General features: G+C 39.7%; 1 protein-coding gene across 1 annotated transcript; it reads right to left on the reverse strand.

Annotated features, from left to right (window-relative positions):
• Positions 1–12,269: 12,269 nt before the first annotated feature.
• On the reverse strand, positions 12,270–15,133 carry LOC117535308 (visinin-like). Its single transcript, XM_034199738.1, has 3 exons — positions 14,622–15,133; positions 13,613–13,724; positions 12,270–13,250 (listed from the first exon to the last, which is right to left on the reverse strand). The coding sequence occupies exons 1-3, from the start codon at positions 15,000–15,002 to the stop codon at positions 13,165–13,167; spliced, it is 579 nt and encodes a 192-aa protein (XP_034055629.1). The 5' UTR covers positions 15,003–15,133; the 3' UTR covers positions 12,270–13,164.
• Between the last annotated feature and the right edge of the window lie 6,632 nt (positions 15,134–21,765).

A 21,765-nucleotide genomic window follows, 5' to 3' on the forward strand; every position in this document is an offset into this window, starting at 1 on the left:
GCAGGAGATGTTATTTACTTTTTTTCTTTTTAATTTATGTTTGCATGTAAAAAGGGATAAATAAATGCAAAAAACATTGTCTGAAAATGTCTTGCTTATACATGGAATCTGTAATTATCACTTTAATGTTGAGATACTTAGTAACAAAATGCAATTGAAGTTGGACATAATATCAACTTTAAAGAGTTATAATGAAACACTGTTGTGAATTACTTGAAACAGTTACTAAAGGATTACATGTAAAAGTAAATGTTAACATTTCTAAACTCAGCAGGCCATGACGGTACGTCCACACAGCAGCTTTTCAAAAATCTTGAAAATCTTGGAGCTGGGCGTGTCTGAAAGCTTGGGGATTTTTTGCGAGCAACGCGACCAACAACCAATCACATGAATCTCCCGCCCCCGACATACAAAGCAAAAAACTCCGGGGCTGAAGTCCAATAGTCCATTTAGCTTAGGAACCTTCCTAACGGAGTGAAATGACCCGGAAGTATGTCACTGGCAGCCATGATAAGTGCCGTTCCAATTCTCCAAATGAAAGGAAAGGAGGTTTCAAACTTCCTTTATAACCTCCTTTAGCTTAGGAACCACTGGACCTCCCTAACCGAAAGGAGAGGAGAAATGCTGCCCCACAATGCATTGCAGCCGCAGCATTTGCCGTCACTCAATAGTCGGCCGTTCACGGAAACAACCGATTATGACCGAGAAATTATATCATGAAAGTTACGGTGCTTATTAAACATTTTAAAACGTATGTGGTAAGTTGCCAAAGTGCTTTTTTCTGAACGTTCATCAGTATTATAATCAAAAAGAGAAATATGAACGTTAGTTTTTACTGAAATGATCAAATAAAGTCAACATTTCACAGTCTTTACTGAGCTGTGTGGGGTTTGTTCAACTTGTAAAAGATGTTTGAATGGTGATGTACACAGTGATAGATGTTAAGGACTAACGTTTATAATAAATACATTTGTATTGATTTTAAGATATTTTCATAGTTCATACAATCATAAGTAGGCTATTGGGATCATTTGTATTAATGTGGACCGGAGGGAGAGGGTGACGAGCAAAAGTTTCACTTTCCTTTTTTATTTCAATTCCAACTTTGGTCATGAAGAATATGTTTCTCTGTTGTCCACGTTCATAAAGCAAAGCAACAGCATCAGAGCACGGTGCAGAGTCTCTAGATGAGTTTACAGTAGTCCCTCGTTCTTATTAAACATCCATGTTGTAGTCCGCTATAGAAAACTGTAGTTTCCATAGTTCCCCCACAGCAGCAGACGCACATTCATGACGTCCGCTGGCGCATCATAAACACGTCGGATAGTGAAAGTGCATTCGGATTCTCTAAAGCAGTGGTTCCCAAACGGTGTGCCGTGAGGCAAGTCCGGGTGTGCCGTGGGATTTTGTGACAACCATATGTTATTATTACAATTTACAACTACACAAAAATAATTATTCAATTTACTATATCAGTACTTTGTAGGTTTATATGTACGTAATCTGCGCGACTTGCGCGTCCACATCTCCACGTGCAGTGCTGCATAAACATGGCTGAGTCAGCGATAACTTTCTAGGGGTGGAGGAGGTATGCCCATTATTTTGAGTTCGTCCGAAGAATAGACAGGAATGTGACGGTAAGGTGCAAACTGTGTCCAGGCCAGAAGCTGTTATCCACTGCTGGAAACACCACGTCAAACCTCAACAAACACCTGCAAAGAACACATGCTAAGGTGAAGCTAACGCACACGCTATTTGTTGTTTGTTTATATCACGTGGTCTGTTCTTCTTCTCTGTGTTCCATTGTTGCCTGTTTTGAATGACAAATACACACTACCGCCGCCTGCTGGTAAGGAAAGTTATTGCCACTCACGCATGCGCAGTTTGTACGTGCTCGGCGAGTAAAGTAACGAGTTACTTTATGTAGATAGTAACAAAGTAGTGTAATATATTACTTTTTTAAAAGTAATATGTAATATATTACATTTTTTTAGTAACGACCCCATCTCTGGAGTTGGCGTTCTCTACTCATGAAGAACAACAGGAGGTCACGGCTCTCTGTTGAACAGGACTTGCGAGTGGCCCTCTCCTCAGTGCCACCAAGGATTAAAAAAATCTGCGCGCCCCGACAGGCACATGTATCTCACTAATTTGTAAATCGGCAAAAATATTTACAATAGCACATGTTTCAATGCTGATTGCTGAAATGTTACATTTATAATGTGTAGTTCAGGACCATGGACAATGCAGCTTCCTTGCATTGACAGTTCTCTGTGCTGAATTTCTGCTGAGTTTCCTTTCCCTCGTTTTTTATTTTGTGACCTGTCTGGTTTAAATGAGTGTGTTGCTGCTTTGATGAAGCCTAATTTGATAAAGTTTCAAATTAATTTCTGAAATATTTCGTTAATAAATATTTCATGAGTAATATAGTTGTCTTTGTCACATTTTATTTGGCATTAGTAAATAATTATGCACATTTACAGATATTTTACATGATATGAGTGATAACACGTGTTATAAGGGCTATTTTGCACAATAGGTGTGCCTTGAGATTTTTACTCGTCCTTTGGTGTGCCTTGGGCACAAAAAGTTTGGGAACCACTGCTCTAAAGTACCGCGGTCTCTTCTCCTAAGTCCTTTTGAATTCTCCTATCCACTATCCCTTAACCCCATGACGTTTCACTCAGAGGTCAAGGAATAGGAGATATGGTTAGAATTTAGGAGCTAATTTTGGATTATCGGAACGCAACCCGGGGATTTTATGCGAGCAATATATATATATATATATAAACTCCCCAAACAGGCGAAAACCTACCAGTTTCACCCACTGTCTCTGCCACCTCCCTCCATGCCTGGTTCCTCCGGTTTGTATCCCGTTAATAGTTCTGGTCGTAAAGAACCGGGTGATTTGCTACCGTAATTTCTCGTTTGGAATATGAGGAAATGAACTGCGGTCTGGTTCTCCCTGCTTACATGCGGTTTGATTGGCTAGCGCTTGAACTGTCAGATTTGCATAAACGGGATTTGATTGGCTGACGCTTCCAGCTCATCTTCAAAAGTAGAACATTGCTCAACTTTTGAATCCTGAAAATCCTGGAAATCTTCGCTTCGCTCCCCCACAATGCAGTTCGACGAAAAGCGAGGCAAAGTGACGTCACCCCCATTCAAAGTCAATGGGCAGAGAAGCGTTGGAAGCGTTGGAAGATTTGTTTAAAGCTGCTGTGTGGACGTACCGTCATGGTTAAATCATCAGTACGAGCAATATGTAACTTTTTTTCTATTTATATAAACGAAACATAAAGAAAAGCAAATAGATAAACGATTAAAGGAATGGTATGCTCATGACACGCATTTTTAAATAATTATCATCCGATAAAACAGACCAGTCTCTGCCAGTCTTTCTTTTTTTTTTTTTTAATCCGATGACATTATCAGTGATTTTAAACTGATTAATTACCGAAATAACATCAACACTGTGGGCGGCGCCATTTTACCGGACGTGACGTAAACCATGCGTTTGGTTTCAAGGACACGTTGATGTTCATGTTATTTACTGTAGTTACTCTCTTCAAATATGCCTCATTGTATCGCGAAACATTGCCACAATTCTGATAGGAACAATCCACGGAATGCTCGGTTCCATCTGTTGCCAAAAGGTAAGCGTAGGAAGTACGTTCGGAGGCAGTGGCTAGCGAAATGTGGCCGGTGTTGCAGTATAACTTGAGTCATGACAACTGGCGACATTCTATTATTTTCGTCATCGGAATCCGGGGCGTGTACATTGAGGACCCATTGTTGACTTACCATGTCGATCGCCTCGTTTGTCGTTTACGTTCATCTTTTGCTATATCTGCCTTCCTAAGATCACTTTGATGCACATTCAGTACTCGTATGTGAGGTTGTGGGTGAGAGGTGGATATCGTGACGCTTACAGGGAGGTATCGAACATTACAAAGTAGGTGACTGTGTGGATGCCTGTTCAAAATATTGCAAACTTGAATAAATCATTTAAATTATATATTTGTGTCCGACTTTCATTTGTACATCGTTCTTAATGTGATGTATAGTAGCTCTGATAGCTGTCCATACCTTCAGACAGCCTAAAAGTAAAACACAAGTTGTTTATTCACAGCCCGAACGCTCATCGACATGACTGGATCACTCATGACAGGTTGTGATCAGCTCCGATTAAATTGTGATATAAATGCTGTAGCTATTCTCCAGGGAGCACGTTTTTTTAATGAAATACCTGTATCCCTCTCATCACAACAAGACTCTACACTGTGCAGGAAAAACAATTACATACATGAAAATAACCTAGATGCATGGGAATGAATCACACAAACTATCTTCCGTGGCTATACTGATATGTCACAGTAACAGTCAACCACAGAAACGTAAGTCCAGCGGGGCACAAGTTGAATACATATAAAATATTTTTACATTGTTCTTAATGTGATGTATAGTAGCTTTGATAGCTGTCCATACCTTCAGACAGCCTAAAAGTAAAACACAAGTTGTTTATTCACAGCCCGAATGCAGCATCGAGATGACTGGATCATCTGCAGTGTTGGGCAAGTTACTTCCAAAATGTAATACAGTACATTACTTATTACTGTCTTTTTTAAGTAATAGGCTACGTTACATTACAATATTACTGTCTCTGAAATGTAATGACATACACTACTTTTATATTAGCCTACTTTTGATCACAAATACATGGATCCTGTGATTGAAGCTCAAGCCGGTGACCAGTGAGATTGTTCTAACAATTTCCAATAAATGTTATTCTGAAACATAACTATCACTGTTATCTTTCCTTCTATAAATGAAGCCAAAAATATGTCAAGCTGGCGCTTAGCTCTCCAAAAAGTGCATGGTTGCAACTTAGACAGTTAAGCATTTTATATCAGTGGGTCCTCATGGTGCAACACGGAAGGCAGACAGAATTGCTTAGACACAGGTGTCACATGAACTTTAAATGTTCTGGAAAGTTCCTTATACAGCTTTAGCCTTTTTTATCTCATGAAGTCCCTAAGTGACACACACTGAACAGTCTGGTGGGTTATGGTCCTTGTCATTTGCTTTTGTGTTCCCATAACAACATGTCCAAGATGTCCATGTGCCCGGCTAACACATGTGACAGAACTAGCTTGGAAAGGTTTTTTGTTGCTAAAGTTAACATTCAAGCCATTTAAGAATAAAAATGCTTACATGACATGTCATTTGTTAAACATTAAGCTGTCTTCGGCTCTTTTCTGATTCTGATTACATATAACCTGTTGTAGAAACATTTATTGATGAAAATGATATGAAACAAATGCCATAAATATTGCTGTGACACTGATGTCACATCGGGACATTAACCCTAAACATTCACAGTAAACCCGGAGTGACATATATGCACAATTACAAATATGATTATGATCTGCTCAGTTAATTTAGCTGATTCAATTATATTTATAACATATTCTTTATTATTCAATTCAAAGTATGTTCAAACAAATGTAAACCAAAAAATCATCCTCATTAATGAAGTTATAAATAAGAGTTACTTTACCATTAAAGCCCAATGTGACATATATGTCACATTTCAGATATTTGACACTAGGGGGGGTTACTTGTCAGAAATGTGTTCTAGGTGGTCTATTTAGTCTAAATGACGTTCCCCTTAATTTCCCCAAAAGTAGAAATGGGTCCGGGTTCTTATGGGTTAAACGTATAGGCTTAAAGGCATAATAGAACTACTGTATTATATGTATTCAACGTGTGCCCCGCTGGACTTACGTTTCTGTGGTTGACCGTTACTGTGACACATCACTATAGCAACGGAAGATAGTTTGTGTGTTTCATTCCCATGCATCAAGGTTATTTTCATGTATGTAATTGTTTTTCCTGCACAGTGTAGAGTCTTGTTGTGATGAGAGGGATACAGGTATTTCATTAAAAAAACGTGCTCCCTGGAGAATAGGTACAGAATTGATATCACAATTTAATCGGAGCTGATCACAACTTGTCATGAGTGATCCAGTCATGTCGATGAGCGTTCGGGCTGTGAATAAACAACTTGTGTTTTACTTTTAGGCTGTCTGAAGGTATGGACAGCTATCAGAGCTACTATACATCACATTAAGAACGATGTACAAATGAAAGTCGGACACAAATATATAATTTAAATGATTTATTCAAGTTTGCAATATTTTGAACAGGCAGCCACACAGTCACCTACTTTGTAATGTTCGATACCTCTCCGTAAGCGTCACGATATCCACCTCTCACCCACAATCTCACATACGAGTACTGAATGTGCATCAAAGTGATCTTAGGAAGCAGATATAGCAAAAGATGAACGTAAACGACAAACGAGGCGATCGACATGGTAAGTCAACAATGGGTCCTCAATGTACACGCCACGGATTCCTATGACGAAAATAATAGAATGTCGCCAGTTGTCATGACTCAAGTTATACTGCAACACCGGCCCGAACCGAAAGATCCACAGGCGCATGTATGCAGCGAACATTTCAAGTTTCCGGACGACTACTCTGAGAGTATGATAAAACATAACATGGGATTTATATAACAACCATTACTTAATGGAGATGCAGTACCATCGGTCTTTCTGGTGTCATCACCGACCAGGACACCAGTTCGGCCAGTTGAGAAATCGCCCTCTGCAAGTGTGAAGCGACGGAGGACCAGAAGTAGTGCTCGGAGTAAGAATAAGGTATGTTATAGCGCATTTCCATTGCAGCGGGTAGCCCCGTTTAAACGTCCTTTATCGTCCAGGCCAGGCCAGTTTTTGGTGGCCTTTCCATATAGCGTAGTACCGGCTAGCGGGTACTTTTCCCCAGTTTTTCCGGCCCCATAAAATCGTGGTTCTAGGTACACCATTCATGTACAGGTCTTCCTACTCGCCTCCCGAAATCAATTGCACGAGTAAAGGGATCGTCTCCAGCAAGATCACCGTGCTGTTCATCCTCATCGTCACTGTCCCTCAGGGGCGGACTGGGACTAAAATTCAGCCCTGGAAACTGACCCAGTCCGGCCACATGAAATGTCAAATGTTAGAAATCCGCTGTTTATTATTTAAAGTTTCTGATTCACTCCTTTTTTCCTCTCTGTACACAGCTCCAGTTTGATCATTGGCCTGTCATCAGATTTCATTTTTAGTTGCTGCTGTAGCGGAAGTTTAGTACAATTCTTTTTGATGAAATACTCCAAATCTCCACCCTCCATAATTGCACTTGCTTCAGTTGCTTGCTACTTTTTAAGGGCAGTGATGACAGTTACAGTACGAACTGAAGTTGATGCGATTTGATTGGATTGTGAGGCATGACGTGAGCCTCATCTGATTGGTCAATCCCTCAATTTTTTTTTCACCAACGGAAGCCAATTTCGGCTGGCCTCCTCTCGCAACAGAGAGTGCAATCTACTGTTTCACCATAACATCTAGAGGGGCGCTGTTTCACTCTTTGTAAAATACTCAATGAGAATGGGGGAGAGACGGGCCGACAGAATACTTACCGAAACTAAACGAAGTGTTTTCATTTATTTATTAATATTATAACTACAATGCAAAAAACAGGGGAAGACTGGCTTCCCTTGGCCACCAGGAGAAAACGACACTGAGTTCAAGGGATAATTCTCACCCACCTCTTGCTCTTGCCCTGCACGTGTGCCGGTTGAGCTGGTTCTTCCAGCAGCTCAACTCTGTCCCTCATCATGAATGCTGGCTGTATATCTGAACTCGCGCCCACATCATTCTCTTCATCATCTTGCACTTGTTTTAAGCTGCTGATGATGATAGAGCTTGTAGCAGCGCTGCTGCCAAAAAGGTCTGTCAATTTGCGACATTTATATGCTCCACCTGCGAGTGACTTCACCTTTTTTTCTCTTGCCTTCTCGGCCCACCTTTTTCTTTTCGTTTTCTTTGATTTTTATTTTTTTAACCATGTTTTTTCATTCTCCCTGTCTGCCGCGGCGTCTAATCCCTTCTCTTCATGTGGCCGGTATTTTTTCTTCTTCGTGTGTGATTATTTGACATAAGAACCACACAACCGCATTATCGGCCGCTGTCGCCCTCTGTCGGCCGTCAGCGCAATTTAAATGATGACGTTAAACCTTTTTTTTTTTTAAGTGCCGGCCGCCAACGGCCCTTGACGACCGGCCGTTCTGTGGTTCTCCAGATTCTACAGATGGCCAGTCCGAGTGTCCCTGGATTCCTGACTACTTGGCTCGAACCTGTATGGCTGAATTCCCCCATCCAATCTCTTCATATTGCTCAAAACTTCTTCCTCGGCTGACGAGTCCGAACTCAAATACTCCGCCATGTTTTCGTGTGTTTACAAAGTGAACGCATGGATGACGTCACGACCATCACGTGACTACTGAAAATGGCCAAAATGGCAGCGGCCTGACAGAATATACAGGTTTTGATCAAAAAGAGCTATAAAATCATTATTTACCGGGGAATATCGCTGATTTCTTCAGGGTATGGTTTAAACATAATGTTTCACTAAATACTGACGTTTTGATTAATTATCTAATGAGTGGAGCATTCCTTTAAAGCAACAGAGAGATTTAGGCATTAAGACATGCTTTCCAATGCTGGACAGAAGATTATGTCAATAATCTCCGCATTCAGGAAAATAAGACTGAGCAGGGTTGGGGAGGAGAGAGATAGAGATTGCCATAATATAGGCGAGGAGGAGATAAACTGAGTTGTCAGGTCACTGCGCAGTATGTAGAACAGGGGTGCCCAACCAGTCGATCGCGGGGAGATTCCCAGTCGATCGCGAGATGTGTCTAAAAATAGAACAACCATATTCTGTTTTATCGTTAATGTCCTATAACATAATCTTCCTGTGCCAGAATAATGCACTTGAACGCATCAAAGCTTTGTGATTGGCCGGCGTGACCCCATGTGTCGGGGCGTTGCTGGTGGGCAGTGGGCACTATTTCGCTGACGTTGTCCGTGTCAACCGTCAACAGGAGTGACAGTCCGCACACACACAAGACCGCAAGTATGGCAGAAGCAAAAAAAAAACAAAATATATAATTTCACTCCGAGTGGGAGGATGATTATTTTTGTATCTATTCCAATTCAAAGTCCATCTGTCTCATCTGCAATGCGAGCGTGGCTTTATCGAAGAAGGCTCATTTATATGGCGTTATATTTGTGCCTCTATCTATCCTGAGCGCGCACTTGAACAGTTTTGAGCACAGAGAAATATATTTTCTCTCGTAAAACTCCTGCTGCGTGCGCAAGCAGACCGCTGCACGCGCTCTCTCTCCCCCGCTCGCTCGACCTCTCCAGCCTGCGCGCGCTCAGCTTTGCCTGCGCTCGCTCAAGTTGTCACAGCGTTACAAATGTGCCACAAAACCAACCAATCGGAGAACTCGAGAAGGTCAATTCTGATTGGCTGGTCCAGCGCCCTGTAGAGAGAAGAGTTGCGACAGCGGAAGTCCAAAATGCTTGATCGTCACGTGGTTCAGAGAGACTCAGAAAGTTCCCGGAAGTTCGTGGCGAGCCATTTGAATCACGATTTGAATGCATTAATAACAGGATATAAATGCAATTTTTGGTAATTAGTGGTCAATAAAGGTTTTGATTTGCAATATTTATACAACATATCGATATGTGTGTAGTTACATCAATGTGTTTTTTTTTTTTTAAATGTGCTAATATTTGAGGATTAAGATAAAATAAGAAGTAGCCTACTTTATTGATACCAATTGGGGAAATGTTTACGCTGCAGCAGCAAAAGACAAGGAGGCATTGTACATTAGACAGTTAAAAGACTATAATTAAACAATCGAAAATGTAAACATCTTAAATAGAAATAACATAGCATTACAACATAGAAAATATAGTGTGAACAGCTATCTTACCTGTTAACATACATGTTAGGCTAACGTTGCCTTGGTTAAAGAGCCTGTTGTTTATTGCTTTGAATTCTTTAAAACAAATATTATCTTCTTAAACTTGTATGGTAGTCAGGAGCATCACATCCTAATGTTTATTGATATATTTAGAGGGAGGGAAGGTTTAAAAATTCTGATTAGATACATTTCTACAATTCATGGTGGTTTCAGTAATCCCCTGGTAATAGAGGACCTAAGTAATCTAAAGTACTAATGTAATCTTTATGACTTTCAGAAAGGACAGGAGATCGGCAGGTGCCTATCAAAGGACTACCAGCAGCAGCATGATGATGATGATGATGATGATGATGATGATGATGATGATGATGATACATGTGTTGTTTTAGGAACATCCATGTAAATAAATGGAATTCAATAAACATTGAATAGCATATCATGCAGTTTGTCTGTGCCTTTTCCTCCGAGTTGTCCTGGCATATCGTCTCCCCCATGGTTTGCTGTGCTGCCTCGGGATGCTCCAAGCGCTCAGAGAAAGGAGTATGAATGTAAAGTTTCCCCACTGACACAGAGAGGAGGAAAGAATGGCTGGCTCAAGTCAACAGGAGCAATTTAACTATCACAAAAGACAACAACAGCAACAACATATGTGAGGTAATCATATTTTTCACAAAACGAAGACCACACCATTGGGAAGCTTAATGTCTGTTTAATCAAAAATAAAGAACAGGGAGAGGCTTGCAAAGCTCTGGGAGGTGAGACTCAGGTGCAGGGTGAGGGTCTCAGTGCAGGTCTTCAGGCTCCATTGAATCCCCGTGGGGATTCATTATACCCTACTGTCCTACTAGGGCATTGCGTTCCAAGAATGCAGGGTTGTTGGTTGTTCCTAGAGTCTCTAAAAGTACAATGGGAGCCAGAGCCTTTTCTTATCAAGCTCCACATTTGTGGAATCAGCTTCCAGTTTGTGTTCGGGCGGCAGACACCCTATCCGTTTTTAAGAGTGCGCTTAAGACCTTCCTTTTTGATAAAGCTTATAGTTAGGGCTGATTAGATTCAGCCCCTAGTTTTGCTGATATAGGCTTAGTTTGTCGGGGGACATCTTACTTCTTCCTTCTCTCTGTCTATACCTGTGTACTCTCATGTTCCAATTAACCCAGCTTCCCCAAATGTCTTTCTTTTTGGTGTCTATATACGCTGGGATCCGGAGTCATGGATGATCCTGTTGCTGCGGTCCTGTGTCCTGGATCGCGAGCCCTGGATCGCGAGTCGTGGCTGTGGTCTTGGATCATAGGTCCTGGATGGATATCCTTGTGGATTCATCTTCTTATTATACACACATGCATTTCCAAACATTTGGACTACCTATGTTGCAAATGTATTATCTTTTCAATTTACACACGGCATCTATTGCACGTCTGTCCGTCCTGGGAGAGGAATCCCTCCTCTGTTGCTCTCCCTGAGGTTTCTCCCATGTTCCCCTTTAAACTGTGGGTTTTCTCCGGAAGTTTTTCCTTGTACGATGTGAGGGTCTAAGGACAGAGGGTGTCGTATTGTCATACTGATATTCTGTACAAACTGTGAAGTCCACTGAGACAAATGTAACATTTGTGATATTGGGCTATATAAATAAACATTGATTGATTGATTGAAAATCAAAAGCAAGAATCCTGCAGGTACATTTCCTATCTATAAGCCCAAGATTAAGTGCTACTGCATTAGCTTCACCTAAAGCCAAATCCTTTGTAAGTGCTACTTACACAAGAGAGTTTTTTTCTTATATGAGCAAAGATGCAGGCAAACTGGTGAGTTTTCAGTCTGTGATGGACACAATCTAAATTTAAATAGCAAACATGCCACACATTCTTTCGTAAACATCAGCATGCATCATTTTCATTGTTAGCATGTCATTAAGCTAATGTCAGCATTGAGCACAGAGAAGTTTAGCTGCTAACATAGCTGTAAACCCTCCTTAGCGCAGGGGTCTTCAACTATAACATTGTACGGTAGGGTGGCCGAAATTGTTATGTATGATCATTCCTTTTTACCTATACACAATAATAAGCTGTAAGAATATTAGTAGGCAGTCACTTGTTTGCTGTATTTAGCTTTGGGTTGCTAGCTCACGTGATTGCACAAGGTGTCATGGTTTTCAGTAACTCTGAACATTGAGAGCAACACAAAAAACAAAAAATAACTTGTGACAATTAACATTTTCATGGTTTTTATTTATTGGGTCAATCCAGAACCAACACTTAGTTTTACATGTTGTTTTACAACAAAACCTATTTCCAATGTCCACCAGTTTACTTAAGTGCTATAACATGTACGATCGTGCCACATGGACAGATTCAACACCATTTAAGAAAACAATAAGAAGGGTACAGTTGCTGCACTTACATGTTGGACAGGGTTTTAAAAAAAACATCTCAGGCTAAAAAGAGAGACAATAGAAACCAGCATTGGTGACCCAGATAAAAACAACATGGTTCAAGGTAAATATACCTCAAAGCAGAAGAAGATAAATATTTCCCCCGTATGTTTCCAAGTGGGTTTTGTTCAATTGTTGTTGTCAATGTTGGGTCTGTTTCTTTCTTCCTTAGAGCTACAAACAACGTAATTATTGCTGTTTCACAATCTACTTTGTCATACATTGTTAGCAGGATGGCTATCGCAAGCAACCTGGCTAATGCTAGCTTGCTGTCCAAAGCAAGAAATAGTTATATAAATTATCATTTGAAACGGAAACACCGATCTCAGTGCTATGATAAAGGCATAGTAAGCTAAATACTGACATTGTATTGCCACTTTAACACAAGTAAGTGACATGTTATATTACACATCAGTATATGTTCTTAATTCCTGTAATGCTGTGTGCCTACTTTCTTGTAAATTTGACGAATAGGCTTATTTCAGCAAAATATGAATTGTCTTTATTTGTCGGAAGGTGTAAACTAGGCCATGTGTATTGATCATTATTGCCCTCTAGCTCATGGTAGAAAGACAGTAGCCTACTGACCTAGTCGTCTTTAACATTATTTAATTTTCTGTATGATAAAGAAAATGTTTGGACAGCACACGTATGCAGTATAAGAAATGTTTTAAAACCTTGGAGGAAATTCTGCATCGTTATTTAATATTGAACACTGGGGTTTTTTATCGTCTCACTTGCCATGTGTCTACATTGTATGAAAATGCTGTCAGGTGTAGTTGTATCAGCTGAGTGAAGGGTTAAGTGGAAATGACAGAAATGGAGAGGGTTACGATGCATATGTCAAAAGGTTACTTCAGAGGTGTATACTGAATCAGACGAAGAGCGTCTTCATTCTCCATCACTCCCTGGATAAACTCGCCTTCTGCTATTCGATCTGGAAGCAGAGAAGGGAAAAAAAGACGTTTAGTTCATGTTATTGAAATTAGAGACACTTCTTAAAGGTTTTAAGGGGGAGGAACTGGAGCACTGAATAATTGGCAGTGTGCAAACAGATCAACATTTGCCCAGGATTGGAGATTAATCAAACCCTGAAACCAGGGGTCAGAGTTTAATTGTGTTCAACTTTGATCTGCAACGTTTCTAATCTTTATATATCTTTGAATCGAGCTGTTTAGGAAAAATAAGTCATTTTGGCTGTTGAATGGGCAGTGCAAAATCTATCTAGAACAAAAGCACCAAGTTGTAATCGCCTCACATTTATTCATACATGTGTCCATTTACACTATTGTATCTCACCAGTGTCACCCTTGTCAAAGAACGTCCAGAGTTTGTTTGCCCTCTTTTCAGCTGTGTTTTCATCCGAAGGTAGAGCAGACAGCTCATCTTTAGGAATCAGCTTGAAAATAGCCTGTGTAGGGAAAATCAGAATACACCTACTGGTCAATGAAAGAGAGGCATTCAGCGTCTATGTATCTCACATTTGACCTTTCTATGTAACAAGATTGGTATTCGGACAAGATGGATGTCATCCCAAGCCACTTGCCATTTTCCCAGCCCCCACAGATGGAAATAATAAAATATTCTACTAGTCTGACTTCTGCTGTCAAACGGAGTAAAACCATGAAACCCAAATCCTTTAAAATCCACTGTTTTGTCACATCTCTGAACTGATCATACCTCTACTCACAAAAACAGCAACAAACTGCACTGGTGCCAAGGATAACCAACAAGCTCTTCGGCCCTTTGTTCGGTGGTTATAAGACCTTTTATCTTTTGGTTAAGAATACATCTTTACAAACAGATTCTGCCTATGAATTAAGCATTACTTTTGGTTCTGGAAGTGTCTAGTTTCCGTATGTAGTGTAGTATGAGTAGAATTTACCAATCATGTTTGATCAGACTTACATTTAAACATTCTGTGGGGCAAATTCGAACCCAAGGCAATTTGTCTTTTTTTTAGCTGAATGTTTGCTTGAATCTGGCTATTTGTAAAATACTGAGATCATAGATGTCTTCTTTCAACTCCAACTCCATTCTCACGTTTTTTTAGTTGCCAACCGGACTGTGAACAATGAACAGCACATATCCGCTGGCCACACAGGAACTACAGAAATACAGCCTCTTTCACCTGGAGCCTTATCATCAAAAGCAAATGGGTTCCGAGATTGGCTACATCAGATTTTTTCAAATCTCCAAGAAAAGAGGGTATATTCACATATTTGGGATTGAGTGATAAACTGGCGTTTAAAATATATTAAACTGGTGATTGTCTTGTCTATATTACTTTCCTTTCTCCAAAACTCACCGCACAGATTTCTTTAACCTCTGACTTGGTGATGTATCCATTCTTGTCCACGTCGAACAGGGAGAAGGCCCACTCCAACTTCCTTGTGGTCTTCCCTGTTGATGTCATGTGGAGAGCGATGATGTACTCCTTGAAGTCCAGTGTGCCATCATCATTTGTGTCGAAGGAGCGGAAGACATGCTGTGCGTATGTTTGGGCATCACTTTCTGGGAAGAACTTTCCGTAGATAAGCTCAAACTCCTCTTTTGAGATGCGCCCTGTTGGACACTGCTTCTTGAAGTTTTCATACCACTGGGTGATTTCAGTCTCTGTGAACTTGGTGTTGAGTTTCAGGTCCTCCAGAATCTCCTTGGACACAATGCCGCTCTTGGTGTTACCCATTTTAGATGTGATTGTATGGCCCTTTAGCTTTCTAGGCCACTAAACACACGTATTTAACCTAAAAAAAGAGACCTCCGCTATTCAGGTGAACTAATAAATGGAAGGCTCCTCCTGAGGTATGGCTGCAGTATCCTTCTTCTTTATTTGTCCTGGTCACAGATGCGTTTTCTGTGAAAGAGCAGAAGCCGCTTGGTAAGCTTATTAAGCGAATCAACCAATTGTAAGAGGTGTCACGGACAGGGTTCAACCCAGTTCAAGGCTGGAGTGCTTGGTTATTGACATTTAAGCTGCTTTTAAAATGAGCAGATTTCAGTAGTGTACAGAGTAAAATTCTAGACCATGTAGTTGTGTAACCTGACACATTTTGGGAAGCAGAACGTCAAAGTAACTTCCTCAACTGAGCTCTCCTCAAGACTCAACTGTATTTTTTGCTTTTTGTTTTTATCTTAAATGGCTGCGAGTAAAATTATTGTTTTGCAGTGACTTTCAAATTTGTGTAGGCTTGCACGGCTTTAATATTTAACCCCTTAATTACAATTTCCCTTGTCTAATTAGTTCTGTAGGTCACAACAAATGTCTACCATATCCCACAGGACTCAGTGTCTTCAAATGGTTCAAGTTAGCCTCCAGCTCAATGTAAAACAACCTATGACACATGCATGTTGAACATAAATAAATATTGATACAATTCATAATTGAAGTAAAAAACAACAGCAAGTGGTCAAGATTACTAGGCTTTTTAGTATTTTCTTCAGGAATTCATAATCATCTAAGTAATAAAAAGGTCCTCATGGTACTTTACTTTGAATGGAGATCAAACAATCGAAGTTGCATTTAGACAGACATCCAATAAAACAGTAATAACACCAACAAAAGATGAATCCAAAAATTGCTTCTTTTCATCTATTCAAATTATTCCGTTCCCTGGTCCTGCCTTTACATATATATGTTATACTTCATATAATAACCTTTGTATTTTCCTCAGAAAAAAATTCTCTTCAACCTAGTTTAAGATAAATACTACTAATAATAACAATTAGATGTCCTTCCAAAGTGTTCAGTTTCTTGAATATAAAGAATGATGATATTTCATGTTGTCAGTGTAGCTGACTCTGTTTGTGTCCTACCTGTATGAGCAGGGATGATCTGTCTGTGAGCAGCAGAGGAAATCAGCCGTTACTTGTGGAGATAAGTCAATTAAACTGGGTCACCCTGAGGCGGAGCAGCTTTACCACTGTGAATCCCTGAGCTTACAAAGCTTCTTTCTTTATTTTCAGGTAGTCAATTGGCCAAGTCAGATAATAACCACCAAGATAGACTCATGAAAATCTACAGATTTGTAACTGACAGCAAAATGAAGGTTGGTCAGAGCTTATCCCACTTTGGTCCCTTGAGGTTATTGGTTGCCAAATAGTCGGCTGCCTTGCACGAGGGACCCTCTTTGGCATGTCATGAGTTTGTTTGTTTTGTTTGCATTGTGCTCAATGCGTGCTGAATGATGACCTACTTACTGGGAGGGGCCGGTAATGGGTCACACACATCCCACGTTTCTTTGCCCTCAAATCCATTGTTATCAACTGAAACGTGTGAAAGACACGCTCAAGTGCAAGAACGATGCTGTAGAGTCTAGACTATCAATCATCACCAGGAAGCACCTCCTAACACTTCCTCAAAATGGATGCAGTTTACTAAGCCTGACCTTCCTAATAGAACTGGGGAGGCGGGTCAGGATAGCACAGCGATGAAGTCGTAAACCAACCGTCAGGGTGGTTTGAAACCAATGTCATATGACAACAGCTGGTCCGGTAGGGCCAAGAGGGTGGTTCTGAGTGCTTTTAATCTCACAGGGCCCTAGAATGCAGGATCAGATCTGCTGTCAGGCTAATAAGTACAATTGTTGCTCTTGGTGTTTCATGTACGACAGAGATCCACAAGTTACTTGAAGAGCTACCCTTGGCCTTCTACCATACCTGGATTTTCAGCCGATCGTCCTGGCTAGGATATTTTTCCTCCAAACCTCTGGTGCTGGAGGCTTTCCCCCGTTCGCCACACCTTTTTGCAGAGGATAGGAGGCGTTAAACTTGTGCCCTGTGAGAGCCTACAGGTTTTATGTGGATCACACTAAATCTTACCACGAGTGGCCCATGGTGGTGGTGGGGTATGGACAGGCGTATGTTATGGACGACGAACACAGGCCACTCGATTCACAACATTACCCTAACCCTAACCCTAACCCTAACCCTAACCCTAACCCTAACCCTACCCCTCACACCAGATACTGACTGGTTTTCGGACCCCCCCAGACCCCCCCAATAAAGCAAAAATGCACGTTTCAGAGTGGCCTTTTATTGTGGCCAGCCTAAGGCACACCTGTGCACTAATCATGCTGTCTAATCAGCATCTTGATATGCCACACCTGTGAGGTTGGATGGATTATCTCGGCAAAGGAGAAGTGCTCACTATCACAGATTTTTTCAGATTTGTGAACAATATTTGAGAGAAATGGTTATTTTGTGTATAGAAAATGTTTTAGATCTTTGAGTTCATCTCATGAAAAATGGGAGCAAAAACAAAAGTGTTGCGTTTATATTTTTGTTCAGTGTAAGATGAGAACCCCTCCGCATAATGAGGGCCAACGCAGTCTGTTTGATCTGCGTGTAGGGAGGGGCAGCCCTGCTCATTGAGCAATGGTGCCGGAAGTAGGGGTAGGAACAAGCCCTTAGGAAGTGCGCAAATATTCGTAGTAGCCAAATGGTGGTAATACAACGTCCACATTGACTATAAATTAGTATTTTAGGCACATCCACTCCACAGCCTAAACACTTAAATGTCCATTATTTAAACCATTACTTATTATCCCTCTCCATTCATTTCACTGAGCCGAGAGCAGCTTTTGCTCTCAAGCGTCAGGCCATTCTTGTGCCAATGAGCAACTTTCATAGGAATAAGGGGTTCTCGCCTTCAACGCTATATACAGTTCCCTATACATCCATGGAATGGGGAAGGTACATTGGCCATTTCCAGATTTGGCATCCAAGACAGAGGGTGACTACCGGTATTTAATTGTTTTCTCACAAATGGGTTATAAAAAAGACACAAATAATTAAAGATAGGACATTGTAAACGTTTGGCCCTTGAGGAACATACCTCTGAAAGGTACTTCACTGGTTGTATTCTTGGATGTATTTTGTCTTTAAGACAAAGATAGAATGCAGTTATTTTAGTTATTTCCATTAGCTTAACCAAATCTTGGCAAACTTGACCTGTTTCAATTTGTATGGTGATGAACTGTTAATAACCCTTTTCCAAATAAAACAACCTAAGACTAACTTTTATTCAGTTGTATATACAGTAGCTTCTTCTGAGACTTTTAGTATCCCATGATGGTCAAAGAGTCTGTTACAGATTTTCATAAGCAGAACTCCAGGAGAAACGCATGATTTCTTTGAAAGGTTATATTTAAAGATATTTCCTTTGTCAATATTTACTGTATTTTGTACACAGTTGCAATTCTTTTGAGATGTTCAATGAGAGAAAAGGGAAAGATTGAGTCTTGACATGTCATACTTAAATTATTTGGACTTGACGGCCCTGTATCTTGACTGACCCTACACTTAAATGTTCCCTGATTACAACCACGCTGCAGGTGTTATCTGCTTTAAAAATAACTTTGATAAAGTGAAGTTATAGAGTAATTGAGTCCTTACCCAAACTGCCTTGATCCCTACATTGGCAAAGATAGATAATAAGATAATGGGTTGAATCCAGTGAGTGGCTACGAGTGGCTCTGCTATTTTAAATGTGCTTAACTGAGTGTTGACTGCTGACCTGCCATCTGTTCGGCTGTAAACCGGTCTCCAACTTCCACCACAGTACACCTGCTTCAAACTGTATGGTGGCCCCTCGATAGGTGTAAACCTGACTAAAGCATGGGGGCAAGGCAGCAGTCATTAAATGTCTGAACTATTTTGCCACTCTAACAGTTCACTTTAATATATCTCATGTTTGTAAAGTGGGTTACAGCTAATTGATTACCCAGAGGTATAGCAGGAAGAAAACATCACTTACCATGCTTACATACCCTCTGGCATAGATCAGTAAGGAAACACCACACAGCCATTTTTTGCTTTCTGACCCAAAGCTTTTTCAATCCCTTCATTAGGTGTCAGCTGTCCAAAACAATATCCATTCATTCAGAACAACCGCAAAACAAACAGACAAAAATTATCATATAAACTGTTTTTGTAACATCATTGGTGACTCTTCTTTTAAGGCAATTTTATCGGCAAGAGAATGTATATTCTCTTGCCGATATGTGGTCAAAGAATGTCCAATCTGGAGGACATCCAATGCCATTGACCACTAGAGGTTCCACATGAATCCATTAAAATCCTGGCAGATGTGATAAAATATTAGGGTGTCAGTCATCACCTGCCTCTCTAATGTTCTTTCAGCAATACTTTTTATCTTACATTTTCACAATAGTCTTCAGAACATATTCATTTGAAAGATTTTGTTCACAACTTAAAACATTTTTGTTTTATATTTGATGTCTGCACCATGACATCAAGTCAAATTCCTCGTATGTGTGAACCTACCTGGCAATAAACCTGATTCTGATTCTGATTATATTTTCTTAGCTTTTAAGAAGAGTAAAATAAATATATTAACCAAATGATTTAGCTGTTGGACTGAATCTGGTGTGAACAGTAACCAATGCAGGCTTATAGCTATCTTTAGTTAACAAGCTTAAGGTAGATATATTCTTGCATCATTTTAATAGACATTATTGCTAACTTAATGTCAGTTACACTTTATTCAAGATTAGATAAGATAAGACTTTATCTATCCCAATGTAATGCTTAAGTTGAAAAAAATCAGTGCATTAAATATAATAATAATAATAATAATAATAATAATAATAATAATAATAACAATAATAATAAAACAGTACACTAACAGTGTAGTAAAAGAGCACATTTATTAACAAACTACCTTTCACAGATGAACATTTCACTGGTTTTATCACTAAAATGTTATGTTAGATTTGTTCTGCTTATTGTAATGTTCCATGACGGATATGTTTGACTAGCCTAGCCTTCCTAAATGGTACAAGTTGCTTTAGTTCTTACCAGCCAACCAAAAAAACTTTTTTAACATACAAATCAATTAAATATATTGGGGAAAATAAGAAAATAGCAACAGTTTTCCAGACAAGTAACCGGTACATTCCACATTGTGATTGAACTCCAGGAAGTCCTAATGCAATTGACTAAAGAGATTACTGTAAAAGTGGTAAAGCTACTTTCGGCCACAGTAGCTGCTGTTTAGCAACACTTTCTTGGTGTTGTGTGTAACATTATGTTGTTTTTATTTGGCCTATTATTATTATGTTAACCCTTATGTTGTGTTCGAAAGCTGTTACCGTTCATGGTGTTCGCAGGTCAATTTTGACCCATGATTTATCTCAGTCCAAAACACTCAAAAATAATGACTATCATCCAATATTGTTTTAACTACATCATAACTAAGTTATTATGCATTCATAACCGTACAATCCTGTTATCCAAAACACATTTCATCACATATTTAAGTAAAGAAAATGAAAAATGCACTCATTATATTCCCTATAGTGAAGACAGTGGATAATTATGTTATCTGACAATAGACTAATATTAGAATACAATTTCCCCCCCAAAAGTTTGTCTAAAGTCAAAGATGAATCTTGATTGGGCCAAATTTGACCCCGAGTGACTTACAACAATTCTGCTGGGTCTTCCTAGACCCGAACACCAAATTATACACTTTTTTAGAGGTTCAAAGTTCTTTATTTGTCATACGAACATAGCTACAGAGTAGTTATGTCGATGAAAATCTTAGGTCACAGGCTTCTCCAACAGTGCAACACAATAATACAGAAAAATATAGTGCAAGTAAATATTAAAAAGTAAATACTTTAGAGACCTTCAGATTTGGCTAAAATTGTCCAAATCAGCTTTTTAGTGTTTATATACATGTAGCTGTTGTGGAGGATATCATGAAGCCTTGTTCCGATAAAAAAAACTAGAGCGTAGTTATTATATAATTTTAACTTGAAACGGGTCATGGGAGACCCGAACACAACATAATGAAATCCGCCGCCATTCATCTCATTTTGACTATTTTCTAATATTTAATAAATATAATTTAAAACAATCATTTTGACTTTTTTGTGACCAAAGACGCTCCACAACTTATTCGCTTCACACATTGAGGTAAGCTTAGCATTAGTTTTATTTTTGTTCCTAAAGTTAAGATGTTTTTGAATGTTTTATCAAAATGTATGGTCAAATAGTGTGTAAGGGATTTGGGAAACACCCTGGGCTAATCCTCACTGAGTTTGCACTTCATCTTCTGTACGTCACATAACTCTTTCTTCTTTTAGATCAGGGATTTTCACTTCAGGCTCCAAATACGAGTCTGGATTTATTGGATTAGCAGTTCTCGTCCCGTAGCTCCTGAGACAAACATTCCCATGTTGAACTCTCACCTTTGACCTTGTTTAGATTTAGTTCAAGCAAAGAAAATCCTTTAATTGAGAGGAGAGAGGGATTACAATGGACGTGGAGAGAGAGAGAGAGTAAAGTTGGTGGTGTTAGGCGGGGTAAGGAGGATATGGCAGCAATGCAAAGCAGACAGAGAATCAATAAAGGGAATGGAAAATCAGTGGTAACCAGAATAGAGCTGAACAGTATTATCAAAGCTCTTTGGCCTGACCTTGAGG

This window comes from Gymnodraco acuticeps, unplaced genomic scaffold (assembly GCF_902827175.1).
Source record: "Gymnodraco acuticeps unplaced genomic scaffold, fGymAcu1.1, whole genome shotgun sequence".
NCBI lineage: Eukaryota > Metazoa > Chordata > Actinopteri > Perciformes > Bathydraconidae > Gymnodraco > Gymnodraco acuticeps.

Coding starts and splice junctions, on each gene's coding strand:
- LOC117535308 (XM_034199738.1), bottom strand. CDS start 15,002: ATGGGTAACACCAAGAGCGGCATTGTGTCCAAGGAGATTCTGGAGGAC. Junction 13,725..14,621: donor AGGTTAAAGAAATCTGTGCG/GTGAGTTTTGGA, acceptor TTCCCTACACAG/GCTATTTTCAAGCTGATTCC. Junction 13,251..13,612: donor CTTTGACAAGGGTGACACTG/GTGAGATACAAT, acceptor CTCTGCTTCCAG/ATCGAATAGCAGAAGGCGAG.